We start from the raw sequence: 27,229 nt of genomic DNA on the forward strand, positions 1-27,229 counted from the left end.
ACCACATCATATAGGATGACATGACATGACATTATATCATATAACATGACAGGGCACCATATTACATCAAATAAAATAACACCGTATCAAATGTCATTATCTAGCATAACATGACATTACATCATATAAGACAATGCCACTTTAAATTACATAATAAAACATGAAAGGGCTGCACCACATTACATCAGATAAGATAACACAATATCAAACTACATTACATAGCATGACATGAGTCATCACATTACATCATATAACACCACATCAAATTACATCATTTAAGGAAACAACATGGGTTTTTTAGCATGACTTCCACTTTCACATCACATTAATAAATCATGTTGATCAAATAACATAATAAGATCACATCCTGTCAGAACGCATGCAGGATCTCGCTGACCTCTATGCAATCTGAAACTACAGAAGTGACTCACACACTGGCTGAATTGATGTGTGGCTAAATGGGTTGGGGAGCAGGTATCCTGGCTACAGATGCCTCATTTCACCTGAGGCCTAACCTGAGGCCTAACTCTGCTGCTACCTAAAGACATAATTTCCCCCTTTAGCAATACCTGAAATGGAGCATTTAGATTACAAATGAGGCACAGCTAGGGCATTCATCAACAATTAACACAAAACTAAAAAAAAAATAAAAGGGGGTCATTGCACAGATGCACACAGAGAATGTAAAGTCTTCTAATTTGGTTTTTTCATTTCCTGATCCATTTTTTCCGTCATACTAGTGCTTTGCTTTAGTAATGTAGGAGGAAAAAAAAAAAAAAAAAAAAAAAAAAAGCAAGCTACTGAAGATCCCCAGCCATTCAAAGCGCATTAATGGGCCATGCTGTTGTGATCAACCAATGACATGAACGGCGGGGAAACACTACAGAGAGAGCGCCAGTGGCAGCATGAATAAAGGCAGGCAACGTGCTGGAGAGAGGGGAGGGGAGGGGAGGTCCGAGGCCGAGGGTAGGAGGCAGGCTACGGGAAAACGAGGTAGAGGCGGAGTCTGTCTCTCTCTCGCTCTCTCTCTCTCTTTGCGAGTGTGCATGCATGCATATGTGTGTGTGTGTGCGTTTCCTCGCTCACCCCTCCTCCTTTTAACCACCCCACCCCCATCTCTGCTGCCCCCCCCCCTCCCCTCCCTCTCAGCTCTCTCCTCCCCTCCCCTCTCCTCTCCCCTCCCCTCCCTCCCTCGGCTGCCCGCCCCTGAGTCTGGAGCAGCAGCAGCAGCAGTGGAGCTTCACTGCCTCTCCTCGCCTCACAGTGCGGGAATATACCAGCGGAGAGCAGAATGGACACGGAAGGGAGCCAGAGCAGCCTGTCCTCCGGCACGGACAACTCCCCCCACGACCCCTGGTAAACATCAACCTCCTCAGCCTTTATTGCCTTTCCTACTGCCTCAGCCTGCCTTTGCCTTCCCCCCTCTTTTTTATTTTATTTCGCTCGCCTCTCGGCCCGGTTTGAGTTCACCTTGGACTTTAGTTGAGTTCAGTGCGGGAGCGGAGCCGCGCCGAGACAAAAGACAAGCACGCTGTGTGTGTGTGTGTGCGTTTGAATGTGTGTATGTGTGTGTGTGTGTGTGTGGGATGGATCCACTCAGCGGAGGAGACACAGACGCACCGCTGCTTTCCGCCTGTTTTTCTCTCCCTCTCTCCCTCTCTCTCGATTGTTTATTTATCTCGGTTTTCCTCCACAAGGCCACACTGTAACTTCTCCTCCATCATCTGGAAAATCCTCTCCGTTTCCCCCCTCTCCTCTAGGGGATTATAACGGCCCCGACTGGCCGATTGGTGACTTCGCAACATGGCCGATGCTTTCTTCTTTACTTTATTGATGCTATATTTCTCATAATTTCCTCCCCTATGCCTCATCACAGCCTTTTACCCCCACCACCTACCTCATCCACCACCCTCCTCCCCCATTTCTTCAATGTGCCTGAAAAGACGCGTGTTATTCTCTGTGTGTGACTTAACCCGCTTCTATTTCTCTCATTCAGCAAAATGTTCATCGGGGGTCTGAGTTGGCAGACAACACAAGGTGAGCTGTCCCGCACGCTACTTTAATAAGTCTCAATGAAAAGCCTCCTGTTTACTCCTCTTGCTCCCCTTAACATGCATCTGGCTTAATTATAGCTCCCGCATTGCCCGCCAGGCTTCCTGAAGTTAAGGAGAAACACTGTAAATAGTTAAATCAAAGCCTCCTATTCAATAAGGATCAGCTCTTAGGATTTAGACTTGCCGAGACGCAGGGAGATTAACACTGGAAATGCGTGCATACACACACTCACAGCGACTTGTCTGCCCCCTTTTTTGGTATGTGTGTGTGTATGGGGGGAAAATATTAGGCTATTTCTCGTGTGCACCCATCACCATCATCACCACCACCAGTGTTAATATCAGAGAAGGGCATTTATAGTAAAGAGGTGATCGATTATGTGGCGTTTGTGCAGAAGTTGAGCCCCGCGCTCGTTCGTGCGTTATTGTTTTCCTTATTGTTGCACTCGGCTGCGTCCATTCATTTATTTTAAGAGCCGTGAGCGCAGCCTGATGCATGAATACAGTTTATTCTTGTTGCGATGGCCCGTGTTATTATCCCACTGCTGCTGCTGCTACTGCTGCTACAGCCGCCACCGCCGCTGCTGCTGCTGCTGTGGCAAAACAGCAATCGTCACCAAGTGTAGCTTTGTTTGCGGGGCCTAATGGGGCTGTTATGTTATGCTGAATGGCCAGATCGCTTCGCTCGTAATGTGTGTAGGCTACAACAACCTCCGATGGCTGGAGGGACACAAACACAACGTGGTCCGCCTCGCCTCGACCCCCATTGTCTCTCTCCAGCCACTGCCAGCAGCAGCAGCAGCAGCACCATCACCTCTCACCGGGGCCTGTCTGTGTGTGCAGCCAGGACACGTCTCTCATCTCATCTCATCTCATCCTATCTCATCCTTTGCCTTCATCATAACCGTGCACCCACCTCCCTCTTTGCTTTCTTTGCAGAGGGCTTGAAGGAGTACTTCTGTAAATTCGGCGAGGTGAAGGAGTGTATGGTGATGCGGGATCCCGTTACCAAGCGGTCGAGGTAAGAAGGAGAAGGAGAAGAAGGAGGCGTGTGCGCTCCGCCGTCCTATCACTGGATGGAGGAGGGAGGGGTGGAGGGGCACACACCAATGCCTCCTCTCTTTCTCCATGCTTTTTGCTTTTCCACGAGAGTTTTTCTTTTTCGCCTTTTTATATTTTTTAATTTTTAATTTTTTAATGTTTTATTTCTCCACACAGGGGCTTCGGGTTTGTAACATACGCAGAACAAGCCGGCGTGGAAAAGGTTTTGGCGCAAAACAGACACGAGCTGGACTCCAAAACGGTGAGTCCTAGTCCTGCCTGCCTCTCTCTGGATGGTGGTGCCACTGAAGTTGTCATGGAGTAGCTATAACTTTTCCCCAATCCGGTTCCTGTGTTGCATGTTTTTTTTTCTTCTTTTTCTTTTCTTCCTCCCCTCCACCACCGTATGGCTTGTAAAGTTAAGGAGTGCGTTTTGGAGCAGCAGCCCCCCTCCTCCTCCTCCCCACCTCCTCCTCCCTCTGCTCATTTCCCCCTCCAAATCCCGGTTCAGGGCGCCAACATGAAAGCGTTCTTTCTTGGTCTTCATTGCCATGGTTACCTGGGGGACCTGAATGGGGTAGGAGCCCCTGCAAAACCCTCACAGGGTTTATACAGAGAGCTCACAAGTTTTTTTTTTTTTTTTTTCCCTCTTCTACCTCTTCTTCTTCTTCTTCTTGGTCTTCTTTTTCCATTGCAAATAACAGCATTGGGTTTGGTAAGCCTATAGTGGGCAACTGTCAGAGAAAGGACGAAAGACAAAAACAAACAACAAAGTTAGAAGAGGAAAGGAAACTGTTGTGGCCGTGGTTCCCAAACTGATGTCAGAGGGAAGCCAAATTAGTTTTAGTAGGATTTACATATCTGGATGAATGAATACAGGCTGAGGTTTGTGACCTCAGGGTTTCCCCCCCCCACCTCCTCCTTCCCTGTGTGACGCTATATGACGATTTAAATGTGTTTTCAATGGGACAGAGAGACACAGAGTACATAATATTATTATGTCTGTGGTTCTAGCTACATGGTGCCTGTGCTGTATGTTGACATGAAGACATGTGTGTGTGAATCTGTGTGGTTTTGTAGAGTTTGGTTGGTGTGAGGTCAGAGCTGCTGCTGGATTTAAATATCTATGAAAGTGTGAAATGTTGTCGTCGTCGTCGTCCGTCTTGGTCATGTAGATTTGTTGTAGGAGCGGGGACAGGGTGTGTCTTCGTCAGTCAGCTTGTGGCCTGTCCTAACCACACATGCACACACACACACACACACACATAGGCCTACTCACAATAGGATTATTTGAGAGTGAAAATCGGTGGCACAGAAAGGCAGCAGAGCCCTGGGGGTGGAGAAAGGTAGAGTTGGTTAGTTGTTGGAGCAAGCCTGTTGCTGGGGGTGACGCCGGCCTCGGGAGACGGTGCTGTAAACTGCACAGCCTGATGGGATTTGTGTCTCCATAACAACTTCTCTGCTATTTTGCATTAAGTTAAGACACACAGGGCTTGGTTAGGTAGCCAGGTCTGTGACACAAACACACACACGCACACACATACATACACAGGTATATGCCATGTCATGAGAGACCTTTATTCTGTGACGCTGAGAGAATATACTGTGCGATGGTTGTTGTTGCTGTTTAGGAACTGTTATTCTCAGGTGTTTGAGTCGATTGGATCTACACAGTTGCTGTAATATTTATTAGAAAACGAGCGTTGCTGCTGGTTCATCTTGGAAAGTCTTTCTGTGCAACTGTAAATTGCTACTTAGTGAGTTATATTACCTCTTAAAACTAGGTGCTGCTGGAGTCTTTGAGAGTCAGACCATCTGTGTGTGTGTGTGTGTGATGTGAACACTGGTTTGGAGGCAGAGGCTTTTGGAGGCTCAGCTTGGCAGACCACTGGTGGGGTTAGGCGTTGCCCTATTATAAACCAAAATACAGTATAAGGCTAAACAATAATAATGAGAGCGACTCGAATGCAGCTTTGGTTGCTCAGGTTGTTGTGGTGGTGGTGGTAGTAGTAGTAGTGCGGCGGGGGGGGAGCACGCCATGGTACCACTTATCCAAACAGGCGTTTTAAGCAAGACTATGGTTGCCATTTTGTCGTTCCATTTTGGGAATAAGAGCGTGGAAATTTTCTTTTTTTTTTTGTGTGCGTGTATCCAAGATTCGCAAGAGCTACGTAGTTAAATGCAATAATGACTTCAGGCTGTGTGTTTTATTGCTCAAAAGCCTAATTCTGTGACACTACATAAAATGTAATTGATGCAAAAAATGACCGAATATTGCGATTCCCACCCAGCTGCAGCTACTGTATCAGGTGACACGGTTTCCACTTATGTTGGGGAAAATGATTCTGCATTAAGGGGCCATTCAAGAGTTAATTTTTTTTTTGAAAGGGTAAAGCCCTCTGCAGCTGCGAAGTCAACTGTGGGTCAGACTCTGTGGAGTTGGAAGGAAGATTTTTAATAACTTGCATAGCTTAATGGGGACCAGTGTCAAACCTCTCTGTAACATTTCCAACACCTGTGTCTTTTTAATTATTGTCTATAATATATTTATTTATTTCCCATATTTTCAATGCACGTTGTGTGTCTGACTGCCTCACACCTGGACCCCCTCCCCATCCCTGCACAGTGTTGTTTGATCAGCATGAGATTTGAGGACGACAAGTCTTCCCCTGGAATGAGGAAGAATATTCGATGCTTTGATTTTTTTTTTTTCGGTTTCTCTTTTTATGCTGAGCTTTTATTCATACGCAGCAAGGCCTGAAGCAGGAAGGTGTTTGAAAAAGGATATAACGGAGCAACAGGGTGTTGTGTGTTTGGATGCACGGGGGTGAGAAGTAAAAACTACACGAGCTGGTACAAAGGTCCATGTCACTGGTTGCAAGTGGTATTAAACATTTACAGCACTGTTACATCAATAATTGTCACTTCAACCCCCTTTAGAAAAACCAAAGCCAGGGCTAATGCTGATTTAGAGCTATGATCACTGTCAATACCTGTCTGCCTAAATATATAAATGACGAGAGGCCGTCATTTGTTTTTAGAGTGAGCTCTGTTGAGGTTGTTGTTTTGGTCGGAGAGGTTAGATTTCCTGTTAGGGGCTGAGTATGGCCTCGGGGCAGTGGTGTGCTGTTGTATTTCTCTGGACGGAGAAGAAGGGCACAACTGGTATTTGTTTTCTCTGAGAAATACTTAAACTGGGACCAGTTACGGGAAGAGGAAGAAGAAAAAGAAGAAAGGATGAGACCTGATATTGCTTTGAAACGTTTCCACTTCTCATTCACGCGGATCAGTGTGCAAAATGAGTTTGGATTTTGGCGTGCCACTATTCATGGTGTGTTTAGACGGACCTGGACGCGATAGACGCCACTTTCCTGTCCTTATGACTAATAAACATGTTTCCTTAGTCATCCTCACAGGGCTGTAGTCAGTATTTATGATTTATTTATGAGCGATGATGCCTTATTTATTTTTTTTAAAGGCTGTGTCCCCAAATAATGAGTCTAAAGCTGAAAGCATGGGCACCACTTAAAGGGAAAACACCACATTTATAGAAGGAAATTGCACAAATAAAGAAGCTAAAGACTATCATCCTTATCTTTTAAACCATTTCTGTGTTAACAGGGGAAGCTCCTTCCGTGTCACACTGTTTGGTAATTGCTGCTTTTGTCATAACCGGTCTGTGAACGCGCACCCGTTGTCATCAGTGTGGTGCTAATAATGTAGCTGGCTGCTTTCATCTATAGCCGTGTAGCGTAGCAACATATGCTAGCAGCAGCCTCTCTGTGGACCAGTGGTGCCACAGTCTGCCAGCCAGCCAGGCAGGCAGCGTCTCTGCTGCTGCTGCTGCTGTCACAGTCGCTGCTGCTGCTCTAACACCTGGTTAATGGAGAGAGCCGCGATGCTACTAGCAACAGCAGCAGCAACGGCTCCTCCTGACTGGAGATTAGTTGTTAATGCTGACGTGGACAAAAGTGGACAGGGGGATGGAGAAGGTGGAGGAGAAGAGAGAGGGAGCAGGAGAGGGGAGAGAGGGAGGGAGAGAGAGAGAGAGGGAGGCAGGCCCCAGCTCCTGTGCTGTAATTAGTATGGATCTGAAAAGCAACTAATCGGATTGAAGGAAACAAACTGGATTGAGCTTCCGAGATCCATGCGCAGCCTCAGACCCGGGGATAAAGCCTGGAACCGGCTCTGGAGGTGGATCCAGGCCGCGCACACAAAACTCTAGCGGGGTTACAGGGGTGTAGCGGTGATGTGGTGTGGTGGGGTTGGAGTTGGAGTTGGGTTTTGGAGGGGAGAGGAGGAAGGGGGGGGGGGTCCTCATTAGTGAGCTTCGTTAACTAATTACTGTGCCATTGTTCAGCTGTGCAGATTGACCCTGCTGGCCTGAGCCCAAACCAAGTCTCTCTCTCTCGCTGTGTGTGTGCATGCATTGACATGCCAACTCCTTTTGTCTCCTCTTGTGTTTATAGCTTTTTGTTTAGCTCATATTGATTATATTGCCATAATGGGGGGGCAGCCTGTGGTGCCTTTTTATCAACGTGGGTGCCATTTTGTTGCAAGAATGTCTTGGCAGGTTGGTCCAACTGTGTCCAATGTCTGTATGTGGTTTGACACATTATGGCAATAACATTGGTCGCCAGTGATTTGCAAGAGGTGGATATATATATATATATATATATATATATATATAAGTGTTTGTGTATGTGTGTATTTCCGTATTCTTGCCCACATAATTGCATATATGTGTCACTTTGAGTACATGTGTTGGTGTTTATGTTTATGCTACATTGTGTGGGTGCTTGTGAATGTGTGTGTGTGTGTTAGTGTGTGTGTTTGTGTGTGCCTGTGGGGGTAGCACGGGAGCCCCAGTTCCTCTACGGGCCCATCTGTTTTGTACTCTTTGTCCTGTTAATTAATGGAATCAGAGGGGCTGCCTGCTGGGACGGCCCCGCTGCACCGCTACACTGGACAGGCCCACTTTCTCATGGGCTGACTCTGTTTTCCAAATGAATGCCTTCTCTTTCTCCCCCGTTCTCTTTTTCACCTCCTCTCTCTCTCTCTCCCTCCCTTCCCACTCTCTCTCTCCCTCTCTCTCTCTATCCATCTATCTATTGTTTTGACACCATTTTTTTATTGTTTTTTTTCCAGTTTGTAACACTGGTGGACGTGCTGGGCCACGTGAGGTGACTATTGGTCGTAGATTAGTCTAGTCTTAAAAGCTAAACCACTAAAATCATATTGTAGGCTCTGCCGTCACTACGCTGCTTAGACTGAGCGGAGGTTGGATGTCATGAAGCAGGATGTTAGTCAGACCATTTCGTGAACACTCAGTCATAACTCTTCTGTGTCGGGCCTGGGAAGAGCAACTTTTTGTCTTCCTAGAAAGGGCTTTACCATTATTCACAAGTAGTTACGTTTTCACCAGTCTGATTAGAGCTGTTACATTGCGGAGCCACTTCTCAAATGTCAAGCCTCTCTGAAGAGCTATTTCTGAGTGTTGCAAACAGTGACCTGGCTAAGTCATTTCACTTTTTGCTTTGTGGCCTATCTGTCTTCCTCGGGGCTAATCTGCCAGTCTGATAGATGCTTTAGTTTTCATTTTGTATTGCCTTCCTCTTGAGTACAGCCAGATGTAGAAATTACGTTAGATAATGTTCTGTTACTTCGCAGAAAAGTGGAATGATTTTATTTTTTTTAACCGCATGGCATGACTGTAGCTGTAGTAGCACTACTACAGATCTTGCATTAGGCCTAACCTAGTCTAGTTGGTAACCTTCTGTATTTTGGGGCTGTTGTTGCTGGGTTTTTTTTCTTTTGAAAGAGTTTCTGATCATTTAAATGAAATATTGGTGCTTTTGTGTAGTATGGGTGGGCAGCAATATGAGAAAAGTCACCTACCTATGTGTTTGTTGTATTAGATTTGCTAGATAACTATTGTTTTGAATGAGTATCAAACAAAACATATCACCACATATGTCCAGATTGTAATAACATACAACACAATGATACCTTTACTTGTACAAGTCTTAATAATGAAACAACGGTGATATGGATTTTATAATTCTCAAAAATCAGCTCCTGTAGGTAAATTAGTGTAAAAGCTGTTTAACATGGGTGTTTCTTGAAGCACATTTCTTATATATTATAGGATATATTTCTCAGTTCGACACTGTGATTGCTACGTGACTGCAGCCCTTGTGTCAGATGTGTTAGTTGGTTTTCTCGCTGCTGTCACCGTCAGCTCATGGCCTGTGAATCCGCCATATAATGGCCCCGGGGCAGCTCCTGTACTCTGGTCTTGTTAAAACACTTGAAGGCAGGTGGGCTGACCTGAGCACTAGAGCCTGTTATACCCCCCACTTCCCCCAACCCTTCCTCCTCCTCCTCCTCCTTCTCCTCCTCCTCCTCCTCCTCAATGCTCTCAGGTCAGAAGAAACAACCAGCCATGTTTCTCTCTGTGCGCCATTTACCCAAGGACTGCTGCTGCTTTTGTGGAGTGAGGGCGTGTGAGGGTTGTTAGGCAGCGTTATTACAATGAAAATATACAACACAAAGTGACACAATGCGATATTTGACGATGACGCGGCGTAGCAGCGTTCCACTGTGATGCTGTCATTGTGTTTCTCTTCAGAGGTCACTGCAGCGTCTTCTGTCTCTGATGTTGCTGGCTTGTTGGATTTCTGCCATGAAATAAATGTCCAATCTAAAAGAAAAGAGTGGGGTTTTTGTTCAACAGCAGTACAGGTAGATGGGGAACGGCCACGTCTGTAGTCGCCATTTACAGCGTTTTTTTATGTCCGTTTTGCTCTTTTTTTATCGTTTGGATTCCTGTTTAAAGGGAGAAAACCAGCGTCACACGTCGTCTGTGGTGTTATATTTGGCCTCACGGAGCACAGAGCGAGTAAGAAATGCTGCGTTGTGCCTCTGATTGTGAGTGCACACACACTGCTGTTGCACTGCTGTTGCCGATAGTCACCGGTGGCTTCGCGTGTCCTTGTCACCTTTGTCTTTGTGCTCAGACCAGCTGGAGGTGACGTGACTCCTCTCGTCTTTGTGTCCCCTCTTCAAGGTGCAAAGTCCTTCTGCAATCCTTTCCCAAGGACGCTGCAGCTGCATCTTAGTTACACGGCCGCCGCTGTGCCCTCGACGCGGTGGTAAAGCTGTGCCACTTGAAAAGGTCCTCGTTGGATCTCTGTAGATTTGTCCTCAGAAGCAGGGAATTATCGCAGGGAAGAGATGAAAGGATTGTGTGAATATTGAATCAATGCGCTCCCTTGCATTGTGTGCGTGTTGTTCGTATTATAAGTACTTATTTCTGGCTATTTGATAGGCTCCTTTTAGTTGCCAATATCAATTCAATACCTCTGACGGCGGCTGTGTGAGACACAAGGGGTCCTGCTTCACACATCCAATTATTAGAACAAAGATGGAACTCTAAGACCATAATACACTACAAGGTCCTGTGACCTAAAATCATCTCTCTCGTTGGCTTGAGTGAGAATAACACGAGATTCCACACAAATTTAAAATGCCAGGCCAGGCTTTGCATATTTAGCATTATTAAAGGCCAGCTCATTCAAAACTCATTTGCTTCTAATTTTATCTGTAACCTTGACCACTGCTGAGACATTCCACTGAGGAGAAATATGGATACAGTCAAATCTCGCTAATCCAAAATGGGGGGTTGTCTGGATTTGTGAGATTTAAAAAATATATATATCCATCTGAAACGTATTCAGAATATTAAATGCTCATTTTGGATTCCTGACTGGCCCGAACTGTCTAAAAAAAACACACATTTCAGTTGTGTCTCAACACGCGATTCGGAGAATGTACGTATTCACGTCTCACTGTGTATTTTGTCCCCCTACGCCTTGTTTGTTTGGCTGGTGTGTTTGGATTTTTTGGGGCTTGCATAAACAAGGATCTACTATACATACTCGCAGATTTGCATACGGTCTATTTCTGGACTTGGAGGCCGTCAGATGGTTCAGACTTAGAGGCTCAGTGTAATAACTAATTCTGGGTTTGTTAACAGTGTGATAATTCATTGATGCCCAGAGGGGAAATTCACTTTGCACAGGCACAAGGATCAGCCACTAACATATCCGGAGCAGGTAGAGATTCGGTGTCTCTGTTAAAGACACTTAAGCTCGTGTGTCTCTCTCTCAGAAAGGGGACATGGAGATCCACAACCTCTTTTAAAAACTGCTGAAAAAACACATTTGACTTTGTTTTTTATCAGCCTGATGCCTCCTCGTGACATTTGAGAATTTCTTCCATGTTGAACTGTGGACATGTGTCAGCGGTCTGTGCATCTCTAATGTGTGGGGTCTCAGAGATCCTAACCTTTAAACACGTTCGAGTAACAGTGGGTTTTCATATGCTCTGTGTCTGTCAGCCGTGTTGACAGTTTGTTTTTTTATAGAAAGCAAATACTGCTGCCAGAATTTGGATTTTTGTCATTTAGCGTTTAAAAACAGGCTGTTATGGCGTCTGTTGGAGGCTAATTTACCCCATTCATATGTAGATAATGTACGTTCCTTTGTCCACGAATGAACCTTTTTGGAAACTGAACAAAATGTGTATGTTAATTAATGCATGGGCCATAATATTTGTGTAATTTGGTGTAATTCCTGTGTTTTGTCGCCTTTTTTTCTTTTAATTAAACGTGTACGTACGCCAATTCATTGGGTACCGTTTAAAAAATATTGGTTAATTTTAGATTTTCTTGTTTCCTGGTGGTTCTGTGAGTCCTCAAACAACGTCAATGAAACACGCCGGGTTGAAATCACAAATTGTCGAGCATCTCTAACAGAATCTTCTTAGTATCTGTAATGAAGTAGTGTTGACCTTCTACGATCAAGTTCATCTCTCATCCAAACTACAATCAATTTCGCACTCAAGCTGTATTGAATCATGTATGTCATTATTATAATCTGTATAATAAAAAAATAAAACACTTTAATGAATATCTAACGCTGTGTTATCTCATCTCTCTCCCCTTTTTACAGATCGACCCAAAAGTGGCGTTTCCTCGCCGGGCTCAGCCGAAGGTGAGTGCACCACCACCATGCAGGGGTTAATGGCAGGGAGCAGTGATGATGTCATGGGTCACCCCTAATCACTCGGCTCTGATTGGCCGGGATTAGAGAGTCGGGAGCACGTGACCCAAAAGAGGAGCAGCAGCAGCAATCCACTTGTCCAGCACTGACATCGTGAACCCTTAACCCTCAACCCACCCCCACACATCATCAACACACCCCGCCTGCACCCCGACCATCCGCAGCCAACATGTCACACACAGACACACACTGACACACACTCGCATAAACCACTGTACACACACACACACACACACATTAGAGCTGCACATGTAACAGACTAAAAACTGAAGTGAATTAGCTTGAATGCTCAGCAGAGCTTTCAGAAACCTCCGAGATTAGATAAACACCAACAAACACTAAGTCTCTTTATCACAGGCATCTCCCCCCACCCCTACTGCATAATGTGATTAGAGGTAAACGATGCCTTCTCGTCTTCTTCTCCCTCTCTCTCTCTCGCTAGCTGGTGACCAGGACAAAGAAGATCTTTGTCGGGGGACTGTCAGTCAATACCACCATCGAAGATGTGAAGCAATACTTTGACCAGTTTGGAAAGGTGAGCTATACACAAATCTGGGATCTATTTGTAGCAGCGACTCTCTGTGACAAGCCCCTGTCCTGTCCCACAGAGCTAGTGGTGAGTCTGAACCTGCTGTCCCCTTTACTGACACACCGCACGTTCTGTCTGTGTGTGTGTGTGTGCAGATGTGGCCATTTAACTTGATTTTAATCTGGATTTAAAGTGGATAAAATAATTACCAGTTTGGTTAACTTGGCAGAAGTTGAATGTATCAACTATTTCTCCACCAGCTTTCAGCTATTCAAAGCATTTATCCATTAGCTGCCTACCTTACCCGTAGCTAAATAGTTCAACAATCAATAGTTTCTTTTTGCATTAGCTATTTCAATCATTTATCCATTTGATAACTATTTGAACATTGCAATATTAAGTGTTAGTGTTGGCTATTTCAATCATTTATCCATTAGCTGTTTTACTTCTAGTGACTATAAGTGATTATAACAGCCATTAACCTTTTAACTTGTGCATTACAGTTATTAGTTATTAACTATTATTGATGGTCTTTTAGCTAACGGCCACTCTTTGATCTCCAGTCACTTGCAAACTAGTTTTCCTGCACATTTAGTCGCAACCTGTGGTGTTCAGATGTCCTTTGTTGACTCAACACGTGGACACACACACTGAAATTTGTATTTTATCAAATGAGTTGTGCTCCTCTTCTCCACAATCTCGCCACATAGCCACCGGCAAGTTTAGGAGTCACTGCACTAATGGACCTGTGATAAATTACACTGATCATTTGACTGTCTCCTCCTCCCTTTGATATATTTCATCTTTTCTCTGCCACATGATTGTTTCACACCCTTTTGTTTTGCTCAGTTTCCCCCCCTTTCATTTGAGTTGATGTGTGACACAAAGTGCACAACGGATCTAATTTCAGAGAAAAGGTGGTGAGAAAAAGGCCAGACGCTGAAAGTGAAAGACAGAAGTGAGAGGGGGGGAAAAGAAAGAAAAGAACTTGAAAGGCAAGAAAAGAAGAAGCCCGTCTGGTCATTGATGATCCGCTCTGCCAGCTAAAACATGAGTTGGTTTGTTAGTTTATCTCTTTTGTCGGCTGTTTCCGATCACATCTCGGGTGTTTTTTAGCTCCTGCATTTGTCCTGCTCAGCTCCTTTGAATGAAATTTGGTGAAAGGCAAACACATGCTGTGGAGACAGATGAGTGGCCGGGGAGAGGGAGAGGGAGAGGAAGAAAAAAAAAAAAAAAAAAAGCAGCAGCGAGAGGAGGGGAAGAGAAGAGAAGAGGGAGATGGCTGGCGGGGGACTGAAAGGAAAGAAGCAACCCCCCATGGAGAAAGAGGGGAGGGGAACTCGGAAAGGGTTGAAGGGCAGAGAAAAGGAGGAATGTGGAGATAGTGAGGAAGAAAAGTGGCCATGAAACAGAGAAAAGCACCAATCTGATTGGCCGTAAACGTAGGAGAGAAACCGTTGTGCACAAAATTTTATGTTGTGTCACTTTTTTTTTCTTTTTTTTTTTTTTAAACCAAACTACACTTTGGGGGGTTTGGGAGTGTGTCTGAGTGGAGTTCAGGCTCCTCCAGTATTAACTAATCAAATGCAACAGCTGCTCCTGTAACAGCCCCAACTCACCCCCCCCACCTTCCCCAAAATCAGTACCTCAGACATCAACTCCCCTCCCATCTCACACACACACACACACACACACACACACACCCTGCTCCAGTCCCTCTCAGCTTGTTGCCGTGGTGACCTGCTTTTGCCCATTGTCCTGCTGTAATCCAGTGTTTTTTTTTTGTTTCCTTTAAAAAATGCGTGAGAAGTGTGTATTTGCATGAATGGAAAGAGGTGTGCGTGTATGTGTGTGCGTGTATGTGTGTGTGCGTGTGTGTGTGTGTGAGTGCATGAGAGTGTGACAGTGGCGTCGGGAGGCGAGCTTGCATACATTTCAGTCCTGATACAGACGGACAGTAAAGACTCAACAGCCAGCGATCCACTTGTCACAAACATGAAGTGTGCGGTTCTGCTGCTGCTGCTGCTGCTGTCGGTGAGCGGGACTGAAATGAGCATTGCTTCAGGATGTCGGCCTAATGGGTTGGAAGAAATTAACAGCACGAAGCTCCTTCTGCCTCGTGTCTGGCAGTGTTTTTCTCTCAGTTGGCCTCTGACTCATGTTTAGTGGGGGTGAGGTGGGAGGGGGGGGGGGGGGGGTATTACCATATTTCAGGTGCTAGTTCAAATTTAAATAACGCCTTTTCATAATTCTGGGTCGTGGATCCTGTTTGGCCGGGGTTACGCTTGTGTTTGTGTGACCAACTCATTGTAAAGTGGATGTTGTGACATGTGTCATGTTTCCTGACAGCGTTTGCGTTAAAATGGCTGCAGCTCTGTGCCGAATCAGTTCTCTCTGGTGATTACAGACACTCATATCTAAGACAACAACCCCCCCCCCCCCCCCTTCGCAGGATGAGGGGATATTTGGACTGTTTGGACACGTGAGACCCAAAAGCTGTATCATGGATAGCGCCAATCCCACAGTGCATTCCTGCTGAGCGGGAGGTATTTCTTGTTTATTATCTGAGCCTGGTTACAAGGTGCAGGTTAGGATGGAGTAGGAGTCAGTGCCCTGTTTGTTTTCATACTGTGGCACCGCCTCGCAAAAGGAAAACACAGAATGCACTATGCATTTTAGCTGCGACGCTTTGAAACGTGCTGCTGAAGTTTATTTTTTTTCTTCAAGCGTACTTCTAAAAAGCACACCTACGCAAACTTCATTAGACCGGACAGAAAAAAATGGCGGCCCTGGTTGACACATCAGGTGTTTTGGACCAAACCGAGGCCTCAAAGGCCTGTGTGTGTGTGTGTGTGTGTGTGGTTTCCCCTAACTGGACAAATCTGAGCTCCTGTTGCTAAATATCCTGCAGGCCAATAAGACCACAGCAGCCATGTTTGTATGAGAAATGAGTCTGAATCCTGAGGTGAGGAGGGTCTCGTGATGCCCCCTCCACCTGGTGGGAGATTTGAGAAACACCTCCCTTCTTTCTTTCTGTCTTTCTTCCCTCCTTCCTTCCACCGACGCTGAATGTGGAGCCTGTGTGTGGATCCGAGTGAGAAATGTGTGTTTTTAAAAACTGCAAATCAGGCCATGCAGTTTTGGAAATTTGATAATTAGTATTTCAGGCGTTTTGGTCACACAGTCAATTATGTTTAATCCTGAAGGAAATCCCCGTTTTCGAGCCTTTCATCCTGCCTCTTGGTACCGCATTCCTGAAAGTACCTTACATAAAAATTAAAAAAAAAAGAAAAAGAAGGGGGAAAAAAAGAAAAACGACCATTAAAATCCTTCCTTTCAAACTCTTTCAAAATAAAACGAGGGAGCATGTATGCGAGGGAAGAAGTGGATAAGATGAAAAGTGCAGCATGTGGACAGGGCAGACGGGAAAAGTTGGGACTCCACTCACCCATGTGAGCTGGCGATTAGGAGGCTTGACTGAACACTTTGTCTGCTGGCCTGTTTAGAGAGAGAGGGAGAGAGGGAGAGAGATGGCTGCAGAGTGAAAGAGGGAGATGTGAGGAGACAGCAGGGGAAAAAATGTAAATGCCACCTTTCATAATCTTGGAAAAAACGTGTAATGGACTTGCCAGCAAACACTTGTTCGTCAGACAATGGCTGCATGCTCCACTAAAAAAAAAAAAAAAAAAAAAAGTGGATGTTTTTAATGCGGGGCTCAGAGAGCGGCGCGGTTAACCCTGCTCTCGGTACATCTGAGGATGTCAGAACTTCATGAGAATATGACCTTAACTTTTCTTCATTCTCCGCATGCACGCTGGGTAGTTAGCGACTGAGCCGCCGCTAAGCCAATCTCAGACCCCCACAGCTATCCAATCAGATTGTCTTACAGCACCCTGGGCAGTGGACATTGGAGATCGTCTTCTTATTGGTTTTGGCAAGGGCAAGGGGCCGGTGTGAGCGACCACAGCATAAGCTCGCACACGTGACAGAATCGCCTGCAAGTCAGCAGCAGCACACCATTGTATTCTTGTGGAGGACAATTAGACTAACCGTATTAGCCCGACTGTACAGCACATTAGCTTTTTTTGGTGGCTTAAAAAAAAAAAAAAACAGGCCCTAAAGCTCCTGGTCGGACGGACTGACCGGTGGTGGTTTGCTGCTGCTGCTGACCATCCCCTCCAGAATAGATGCTGCTGATGCTAACAGGAGAGCTAGCTGTGCTGTGCTGTGCTGTGCTGTGCTGTGCTGTGCTGTGCTGTGCTGTGCTGTGCTGTGCTGTGCTGTGCTGTGCTGTGCTGTGCATGTAACTCTACTCTTATGATAACATGTTGCCCTGCAGCTGTCTACTTACTGTCCTGTTCCCTGGCTGCTCCGCTCTGTCATTGAGTTTGGACGACCGGAAGGGTGGAAAGCATAGGGGATAAAAACTGAATGAAGGACAGAGAGAGGAGGGGGTGCTGTGTGTGTGTGTGTGTGTGTGTGTGTGTGTGTGTGTGTGTGTGTGTATGTGTGTGTGTGTGCCCAAGCTAACATTGACAGAGAAGAGGGTTAAAGGGGTCAGGGAGGCTGTAGAGGAAAACCTTGATCCTTCCCATATTCATCATTTCACAAGGCAGAAAAAAGGGTTGCAACTTTCACTAGCACAGGTGCGCACACACACATACAAAAACACACAAACACACACACACAAACAGATGTAATCTCAATCAGACTGAGAGACGCGTGTGTGCGTTTGTGTCGTCTGAAGTAAAGGTTAGAAATCGGATGGCCTGGTCATCCGGAGGCCGCTGCCACTCATGTTACACTGGTTTGAGTTTCAGTTGCTCGCTGGCCTAATGAAAATAGCAATGTAGTCATACTCCACATGTCCCCATGTTGGAAGGCTGTTTTGCACAGTTTTGTTTTTGTTTGTTTTTTTATTCTGTTGTTGTTCTTGTGTTTTTTTTTTTTCTTTTTCCCCCCCCTTTTTTTGCGGGTTTTTACAGAAAACACTTGTTATTTCTGTAGTGATCCCAGGCCTTGGCTTCTCTTGCCTCCCCTCTTCCTCGTGCTGTCAGAGCTGGAGCAGAAGCTGCTAACTTTCCTGCCAGTGAAGGACAAGTGAAGGGAGGGAGGAAAGAGGGTGGAAAGGGGGAGGGAGGAGGAGGAGGAGGGGGAGGAGGAGGAATATGAATAGGGCAGTGGAGTGAGTGCAAAAAGGAAAGTGGAGAATAAAAGGAGAGCGTGTTGACAAAGACCCCGCTCCACTTTGTCCTCTGCTCTCTGATCCAAAATATTCATTGACAGATTTTCGATCCTCTATCAAAACTTTTACCGTCTATCTTTTTTTTATCGCCCCATTATTCATCACTGTTTCGCTTTCTCTCTGTCTCTCTCTCTCTCTTTCTGTCACATGTTTTCTCTGCCTCTGTTTTTTCCCCCCTTTTCACTCTATTCTTTTCATTGAAATGAGTTTGGAGGAGAAAGGAGAGAGGAGAGGGAGGGGGGGGGGGCAAGTTCTTCTAATTGAAATTCTTTACAGGATCTCCATGGGAATAGCAAACTTTGTGGAGAGGGAAAGAAAGACAGCAAGGGTGAACGAATAAAAGAAGGGGGGAGGAGGAGGAGGAGGAGGAGGAAAAAAAAGGAGGGAGAGAGACAGAGACAGAGCAAAGAGTGGGAAAGAATTTCCTCCAGCGCCCTCGTTGAACGGGGAACATTCACTTCTTTTTCACGTTGATAGATTGTATTTCATTTTATTTTTACACAGCAGCTCCCTCCCGTTTCCCCATCGCTCTCTTCCTCTCCGTCTGCCTCTCATTCTTTCTTTTTCTTTTCTCCTTTGTCACCTGTCACCCCTCCCTCCTTCTCTCTCTCTCTCTCACTCCCCTCCACCCTCTCCATCTGCTTTCCCCTCTTACTCCAATGCTAAAGAGGGACAATGGCACCCCATGCTGTGTAATGATGTGTGTGTGTGTGTGTGAGAGTGTGTGTGTGTGTTAATACTGTATGTCATAGCTCATCTATTCTTTGCTTTGTTCTCACAGGTTGACGATGCCATGCTTATGTTCGACAAAACAACCAACAGACACAGAGGTACGTGGCTGTAGTTGTGTTGGTGAAACTAGTTGACAGAACCAGAAACTGTCTCATGAGCAAAAAAAAAAAAAAAACAGAAACAGGGCGAGAGAAAATAGGTGAAAGAAGGAGGAGAAGAATATTTCTGAAATCACAGTCTTTTGTCTTTCCTCTCCTTTTGGCCTCCTCCTGTTCCATTTATCTCTGTCCTCTTCTCCGTGAGTCAGAAGTGCAGCGCCCGCTGAGGGTCGCCATGCGGGGTCAGGATGCTTTCAGGCGAGGATGTAACTTAATGAGACAAGTGAGGAAAAGAAGGAGAAGGAAGAGAGTCGGCCGGAGTTAGAAGAAGTGGGTGTGAGCTTTTGGTCGAGTCGAGGGTACGGTGCATAAATCTGGGCTCTTATTTTGGAAAAAACCAACCACGCCCCAAACCCCAACCCCAAACCCCATCGCTGCTGCTGCTCCTCCAACGATGCCAACACCTGATTGACAGGCGAGCTCTGCCCGGCTCATACTGATGTTGTCAGCTGCTCGTATTAGAGGCGGCTGCTAAAGGAGGCAGGAGGAGGAGGAGGAGGAGGAGGAGGAGGAGGAGGTTGAAGAGTGAATTGTCAATTATGAATCGACCTTTACAGTCCTGCGCTCTGCCGCAAGATTTGATCTCATTTCCTCCTTTTTTTATCATCGTCTTTTTATTATAACCAGACTAGAGCAGTGAGTTCGCTGGATCCAGATAAATGTAATAAATATATAAACAAACCTGCACATGTCGTCTTAAAAACAAACCACAGGATGTCTGCAACAGTCACAGGGGTCAAGTGTCAGGACTAACGAGTGTGTGTGTTTCTCTTCCAGGCTTCGGCTTTGTTACCTTTGAGAACGAAGACGTGGTGGAGAAAGTGTGTGAGATCCACTTCCATGAGATCAACAACAAAATGGTAAAGACCAATCTTCAGTTTTATGTCGTATACAGATTTAAATGATCCAAAACACTGAGCGTTGTTTAATCTGCCAGCAAGTTTAGTCTGTTCATCACTTATTCTATAAAATGAACATTTCATTTCCTTCCTGTGTGTTTTTTAAGGTGGAATGTAAGAAAGCCCAGCCCAAAGAGGTGATGACGCCGACGGGCTCAGCCAGGGGCCGCTCCAGAGTGATGCCTTATGGGATGGATGCTTTCATGCTGGGCATAGGCATGCTGGGTAAGATCCCAGAATGGGATTTGGGTAAGGTCCCAGTTGAGAAGCAAATACACACACACAAAACAAAACCGCGCACAAAACAAAACGGAACACAAACACTGGCAGTTTTAGTTTAGTTTTTATGACACATGTCTTTACATATCGTCACAGTCACTATAATGTTCAACCATGTAAATGAAATGGTGTTTGCACATGCAGGTTATGAAAGTTACACACCAAGATACACAAACGTTAAACATGTGAGCATATTTAATGAACGGAAAGAGGCTCGGTAATGAAGCTGTTTTTCTTCTGGATGTAAACTTGATGAAGAGCTGTGCTAAATCTTCTCTCAGACCACATTAGTGCTCTGTGTCTTTAGGCCTCGGTGTGTAACTCATCATGTTGATAGTGTCTCCTCCAGCTCCTTATATGTAATATTTCTTGATTCATCCATGTAAGAAGGGAAAAAAAAACACCCACCTGACTCGATGTGAAGCTCTATATTTGGTTGAAAATGCTCTGAGCCAACTCTCGTGTGCGCGTCCACGGTGAATCAAACCATGTTGTTTCTAAAATTTAGAGGTCACACACTGAAGGGCGACACAGTTCTTTACACTGGAGGAAAACACCACTCCAAAGAGACACTAAGTGCTGCACTCGCGCCATTTGTTGCGGTTTGGCTCCCTCTACTGGACACTTCAGATTGTACTGGACTGCTGTTATTCTGTCCTTGTGGTCTCAATAACCCCTGTAAATATCGATCAGGTTTGGTTTATTGTAACTGGTCTCTGGTGACCCCCCCCCCCCCCCGACCTGTTTACAGAGAAATAGAAAAATGATGAAGTTAAATCACTGTGTCGTCATGAGAGTTGATCCAGAGCTTCATTTTAAACTTAAAACATCCTGATTAAAATGGACTGAGAGAGTGAATAACAACCTTATACACCTTAATATGATTGAATCCATCTTTAATAATGTGTTTGATCATTTTTTAATGGTTTTTCCCCTTAAGAAATTAGTAAAAATTTAGACAGCACATGTTTTGGATAGCATGTTGATAGGAGACTGGTTAAACTGGAAGTCTCTGCAGCAGGTGAACAAATAGGTTCACACCTGTAGTCTGTATTAATTAACTCGCTAATTTTCTAAATGAATATGATGATATAAATGTAGTAAGTGGTAGTAAATTAAAGAATTAACTGTCTAAGATAAAGAGATTGATGATCCAGTCAGTTTTCAGTCTGAGACCACATGATTATGATGTTTATTCAGACCTGAATGAACCAAACCAATGATTTTCTTCTGTCTCTCCAACAGGATACCCAGGTTTTCAGACTGCTACCTACACCAGTCGCAGCTACTCTGGAATTGCGCCTGGCTACACTTATCAGTTCCCAGGTAAGTGTGTTTAGTGTACACACGAACAAGCATATTACACCCAGTTCACTCTGTGCAGCTCTGCTGAGAGGGAGAGAGAGGACTGAGGCCAACAGGATACATGTTAGTTGATTCAGCTGCGAGGTCGCCGGGGTCATGAAATGCGTACGAACTACAAGACCCATGTGGCTTGATACGTACACACTTACACAAATATGATCATCTTGATCTCAGCAGAGCATCTGGCTGCTTTTTTTTTTTTTTTTACATTTGAAGAGTTAGACTTCTACACTGTTCTTGTCCTTTTTTTGGATCCTCCTACCTCCTCTTGTTTCAAATCTCAAATGTTGATCTCTGTGCTTTGATTTGTGGGATTTGCCTGTTTTCCTCTTATATTCTTCTGTGTTTATTTGATCTACTTATGTAACCCTCTTTCATTTGGGCCGCGTCGCCGCCGCCCCTCCTTTTCCTTTGCTCCTTACCTTCCTGCCCTTCCTCAACGTAGATCTGTGTCTTTCTGTACTTGTGCGCCCACGTTGGCGTTGTATGTGTGTGTTGTGGCTACATGAGGCTTTGTAGTCTGGCCGGTGGATGGTGACTGGTGTATTTACAAAGCGCTCTCTCTCTCTCTCTCTCTCTCTCCTTTGTTTCTAGAGTTCCACTTAGAGAGGACCCCCCTCCTGACATCATCCCACCCCCCTGAGCTGGCAGGTCAGTGGCTCCTCTGTCCCTCAGGGGCCCCGGGAGAAAAAGAAACACTCAGGATATTTAGACGCAGAGACTCAAATTGAAATTGAAACTGCTGCACGTTTGGCGTCACTGCTGCTAAACACAGTAATGACTTAACGACTGAGAAGCTTCATAGACGCACGGTAGAGCTAAAGCTGCGCCGACCCGTGGTTACTGTGGCCTCACGGGTCTGAGGCTGCGCCTTCACTGTCATGTTTGTTCACGTTTCTACATTTTGATATGAGGTGTAGATTTGAACAGATATGAAAGTGGCTGCATCTATTCCTGGTTTTCCTTCACTCATTTCAGTCAATTGTCTTTTTCTTAGTTGTTGTGAAAACGCATCCTCAGATCATCTGTGATGCTGCAGCTGTAAAAATCCTCCTTTAAACACCCACTGAGCTTCTGTCTGTGAATCAAGGGGTCACATTCACAAAGCATCCTAAGAGTTAAAGGAGCAAAAATTAAATGATCAAAAATATAAATAATGTAAATAAGAACCAATTAAAGTGGGAAATGGAAAGAAAATCCATTTGTAATTAAATAATAGATACTTTCTAGATTATGTTCCAACTTTCACATCTGAAAAAGGTGAAATACAAAATATTGAAGTTTGCTTTATATGTTTTATTTCATTTGGTGACCCACAAACATGCATTTAAACAGCATTGAGCTGACATGATAACTAAATTCACCTTACATCAATATATTTTTTATAGGTTAATTGTTGCATTCCACATTATCTGCAGAATCTGACTGACTTTAAGCAGGTTTTAGTAACGTATGCTATTTTTGTTTCAATGCTTTGTTAATTACTCTACATCCTAAGAACTTAAATGTCCTAAAGATTTTTTTTTGAATGAATTGCTCATGTAGAGGATGTTTTTGTTGATCTACCAGCAGCTCCCACAGCTCTGACTTTACAGAGCCATCTAGTGGCTGTAACTTGTACTTTCCTCCCCCCATGGAAACATCATCCTCCCTGTTTTTCTCAGCAACAGCAGCAGCAGCAGCAGCATTATTATTATTATTTTGTTCATTTAAAAAGAGGCTAAAGAAGTTCAGTGTGTTTTGATGTTACTTTATTTCACTGACGCAGTTGTGTTGTGTTTTTTTTGGGATTTTACCCCCATCATTTGGACTGAGAGCAGATGACAGATGTGCGAGCAGATGTTGACACTGAGCTGTAGTTTGTTACTTATGATTTGATATGAGAGTGACCCACAGTGTGTGTGTGTGTGTGTGTGTCTGTGTGTGCTAAAATTTGACGTTTTCTTTTTTTCTGGTGTAATCCTCAGCCATTCCCCTGACTGCATATGGACCAATGGCAGCAGCCGCAGCAGCAGCAGTCGTTAGAGGTACGTGTATGCTTGTGTTTGTGTGTGTATGTGTGTGCATGTGTTTGTGTGTGTGTGTGAGAGAGAGAGACATATACTGAGACAAAACCATGCATCTACTTGTGTATATTTGTATACTCGCCTTAGGAAAAGTGTGTGTATAGTGGCCTGCTTGGATAGATAAGAAAAGAATATTTTTAGGTGTGTGTGTGCGTATGTGTGTGTGAATATGTGTGTGTGTGTAAAGCCCTCTAGTGTTGAAGCCTGACTCGTCTCCTCTGTCTTTTAGGCTCCACCCCTTCACGCACAGGCTTCCTGGGCACCAGCAGCCCCGGACCAATGGCTGACCTGTATGCTGCAGCCAATCAGGACTCAGGAGTCAGCAGCTACATCAGCGCCGCTAGCCCCGCCCCTAGCACAGGGTTCGGCCACGGTCTAGGGGTAGGTCACACACACACATACGTATGTACACACACATTGAATAGATGCACTTATGTGTCCACAAAGCAGAGAGAGAGTATTCACTGTGGCCCGTGTGTCCTCAGGGTCCTCTGATTGCTACTGCGTTCACTAATGGCTACCACTGAGAAGACTCAGGTCACTGAAGATGGGAGGGCTTCTCCTCTGCTGATGAGCCAATCACAATGCTGGCTGCCCACTGATGGCACAACCTGATTGGCCGGCCACAGGCTCCACCGGGCCCTCCCCGGGTCCCTGTGGCTCCACCCACCGACTGAATATCTTTTTAAATCCTGAACTCTTGTTTTGATGTACTAATCTCACTTCAACATAACGTCCCCGTCTCTCCTCCTCTTTTGTCCTCATGTAGTCTAATAACTAGATTTCCACCCACTGTTATCCTTTTCTTTTGAAGCTGAGAAGAGAAAACTGCAACAAAAAAAAAAAAAAAAGAAAAGAAAAAAAAAAATCTCAGAGGAAACATTTGTCATCTTCGACAAAGACACAGAGGACGATTGAGTTTTTTTTTTTTTGTATTATTTTTATTTCATTTTAAATGTGACAAGTCGTTTCATCACAATCTTTCAAAGCTGTTACTGATGTGACCGGAGAGAGAAAAAGGCCGAGCAACATGGGTCATTGTCTGAAAACCATTTTTAACAAAGGAAGAACAAAATCAACAGTTTTTTTTTTTTTTTTTTTTAAACTCAAGCTTCACGGAAAACACGGAAAAAAAAACTAAAATGTATATTTTGGTAGTCTTTAAAAACAAAACCTTTGTAATATTGTTATTAATATTGACATAATAATGATAATCTGTAAGGTATTTTATTCTGTAATTGGTTTTAAAGCAATGTTTTTATGTCTTCCTGTAAGATATTGTACATAGATGTTGGGGTGAGGGGGTGGGGGAGGGAGTGGGAGGGGGTGGGGGGTGGTGGGTGGGGGTGGAAGGGTTACCTGAACCGGCTGGCATGCCATTGGTTGGTTAGGAAAGGGTTAACAGCAGGATGTCATCTACTACTACTTTTGTGTGGTCATCTCACTACTTCTCTCAGTACACATATGGTAAACGTATGTGTGCGTCGTTTGGCCAGTCTGCTCCAGCGTCGCCTCGGTGACGACAACTTGTCGAGAGTCTCCAGGAGTTTTTTTTTTTCTTTCTTTCTTTTTTTTTTCTTGCTTGTTTTGTTCAGTTCAGAAACTGATTTTTTTTTGTTGTTGTCGTTGTTTTTTGTTACAAAGTCACGGCTTGGTTTGCTTTTGCTTCTCGAAAAAGCAAACTTGACTTGATAGTTTTAACACCACGATGAACCAGATTTCTGAGCATCTTCACGAAAAAAAAACTCCTCCTGATTAAGATGATGAACTATACGGAAGAAAAAAACAGCTACAAATGGGAGAAATCAGGGGTTCACGAGGGGCTGGGGGGGGGCCGACTTGACTTCTTCTTCTTTTTTTGAAAATATTATATATATTTTTTTTGTGCGATTCACTTCTTAATGTTATTTTTTTTCGTTTATTTTGTTTTTTAATTCTTTTATGCGGTGTTCTCCGCCGTGAAAACAAATGAAGGACATTCTCAGAGAAGCAATTGTAGAAAACATCACGGTCATGTTCTGTCCTCTTATCACTATTGAAGGTGCATGTGATTGCGTCTGAGTGTGTGTGAGTGAGTGTTGTGCGCATACATCAAGGTGTAATATGGAACTACTTTTGGCAACGAAGGAGCATTTCGATTGCCTTTTTTTGGTACTGAAAAAAAAAAAAAAAAAGATTGCCCTGTTCCATTCTGGCTCATCTGCTCCTCTCCCCTACCTCCCCTCCCATTTCATTGTTTAGTTTTAATAAATTTGTGCTCCTCTGGAACTGACATATTATTAATAATATACAGTTGCTGCTCCGTGTAGTGGTGAACAGAGGGGGGGTTTGGGCAGGTAACCAGAAATGGAACAGGGTCTCGCTCCCAGTGGGCTCTGATACAGGACCAGAGTACAGACAACGTTGGCTGGCAGGAAAACTCAGAAAGCTGGAACAAATTCAACATTAAAAAAAAGAAAAGAAAGAAAACCAAACAAAAAGAAACAGGCCGGCTGTTTGTTCAGCCTTCTTGTTGCAGCCTGTTTGATGTTCAGCACAGCAGAAAACTTCCTGATCCAGCCAGTGGCTCCTCTGTCAGACCGCCTGGGACACGACATAAAACTACTGCTGGACACCAACACTGTAACTTTTTAACTTACAATAAAGCAATAAGTTATTTTTTACCTTACAAATGAAAATAGTACTATTATTGGTAATAGCAGACGACGTGTGGATAATTCTGCGGCATTAAGACTTATTTTCAGAAAAAAAAAAGAAACTATATTTTTCTGTTTTGAGATCTTGTTCCCCTTGTATATTGATTTTAATGATGTCTTTTTGTTGTGTTGATGTAAGGAAAAGGGCCAATGCTTTGAATGGAGCTTGTAGCTCTACATGAGCTCAGATAAAGTTTAAGTTTTGGGCTGTCCTCTGCCAAGCTTTACAGCAATGCTTTTATTTTTTTTCCCTTGTTTTTTTTCTGACAATTTCAATTTTAAAATCCTAATAAATTATTCTAAAGCATTTGACCATGTTTTGTTTGTTTTTACAACCTTTGCAACCTTTGAATTTGCAAAAGGATCTTTCTGATAAATTGATTCTGAATTTAGTGACTCCTGGTGGAAGTGTAAAACATGACACCCCCTCCCCAAGAAGTTTTGACCTGAATGTGAATGTGAATGTGCCCATGGTCTGAAATAATCATAGACAATCTGACCTCGAAAAACATGCATCTAATGAGATTCAGTCAGTGATTAAAGCTATAAATTAAAGCAGCGAGAATTTCAAAGTAAAAGCATCTGAACTTCCAGAGCTCAAACTTTTGTCTGGTTTCACTAAAATTAAACCCCAAAAAAGTCAACTATCAATGAGGATACCTTAGATAATGTATATATTGTTTGTTTACATCTATAGGTATAGCTATAGGCCTACTGTTTCTCGTTCTGCACATTAACCCCTGCAAATGACCCACTCTTGTTTGTTTGGTTTGAAACCACCAACACAGATGATTTATACTGTTTTTCTACAAGTAAAAATTTGAAATGTGCCTTCATTATAAAACGTTTTAATAATAATAATAAAGGATTACATTTATATAGCGCTTTTCTATTGATACCCGATACCCAAAACGTGTACAGTAACCATTATCCATTCATACCACATTCACACCGGTGGTGGTAAGCTATGTATGTAGCCACAGCTGCAGACTGACTGAAGCGTGCAAACGACCCCTCCACCATCCACCATGATCATTCAT

The 27,229-nt window shown here is 44.2% G+C and overlaps 1 protein-coding gene across 2 annotated transcripts; it reads left to right on the top strand.

Annotated features, from left to right (window-relative positions):
• Positions 1-1,193: 1,193 nt before the first annotated feature.
• LOC310986497 (RNA-binding protein Musashi homolog 1-like) lies at positions 1,194-26,488 on the top strand. Of its 2 annotated transcripts, none has more exons than XM_083972427.1 (14): positions 1,194-1,356; positions 1,997-2,037; positions 2,994-3,075; positions 3,273-3,357; positions 12,110-12,151; positions 12,663-12,755; positions 18,776-18,824; positions 19,662-19,744; positions 19,891-20,032; positions 21,308-21,388; positions 22,022-22,078; positions 23,395-23,454; positions 23,723-23,874; positions 23,979-26,488. In XM_083972427.1, exons 1-14 carry the CDS (start codon positions 1,292-1,294, stop codon positions 24,018-24,020), a joined length of 1,074 nt encoding a protein of 357 aa, XP_083828553.1. In that variant the 5' UTR covers positions 1,194-1,291; the 3' UTR covers positions 24,021-26,488. The 2 variants fall into 2 exon arrangements, with proteins under 2 accessions (XP_083828553.1, XP_083828554.1); XM_083972428.1 differs by having other exon boundaries at positions 19,891-20,008.
• The last annotated feature ends 741 nt before the right edge of the window (positions 26,489-27,229 follow it).

Source organism: Trachurus trachurus (genome assembly GCF_905171665.1).
Source record: "Trachurus trachurus genome assembly, chromosome: 5".
Lineage (NCBI taxonomy): Eukaryota > Metazoa > Chordata > Actinopteri > Carangiformes > Carangidae > Trachurus > Trachurus trachurus.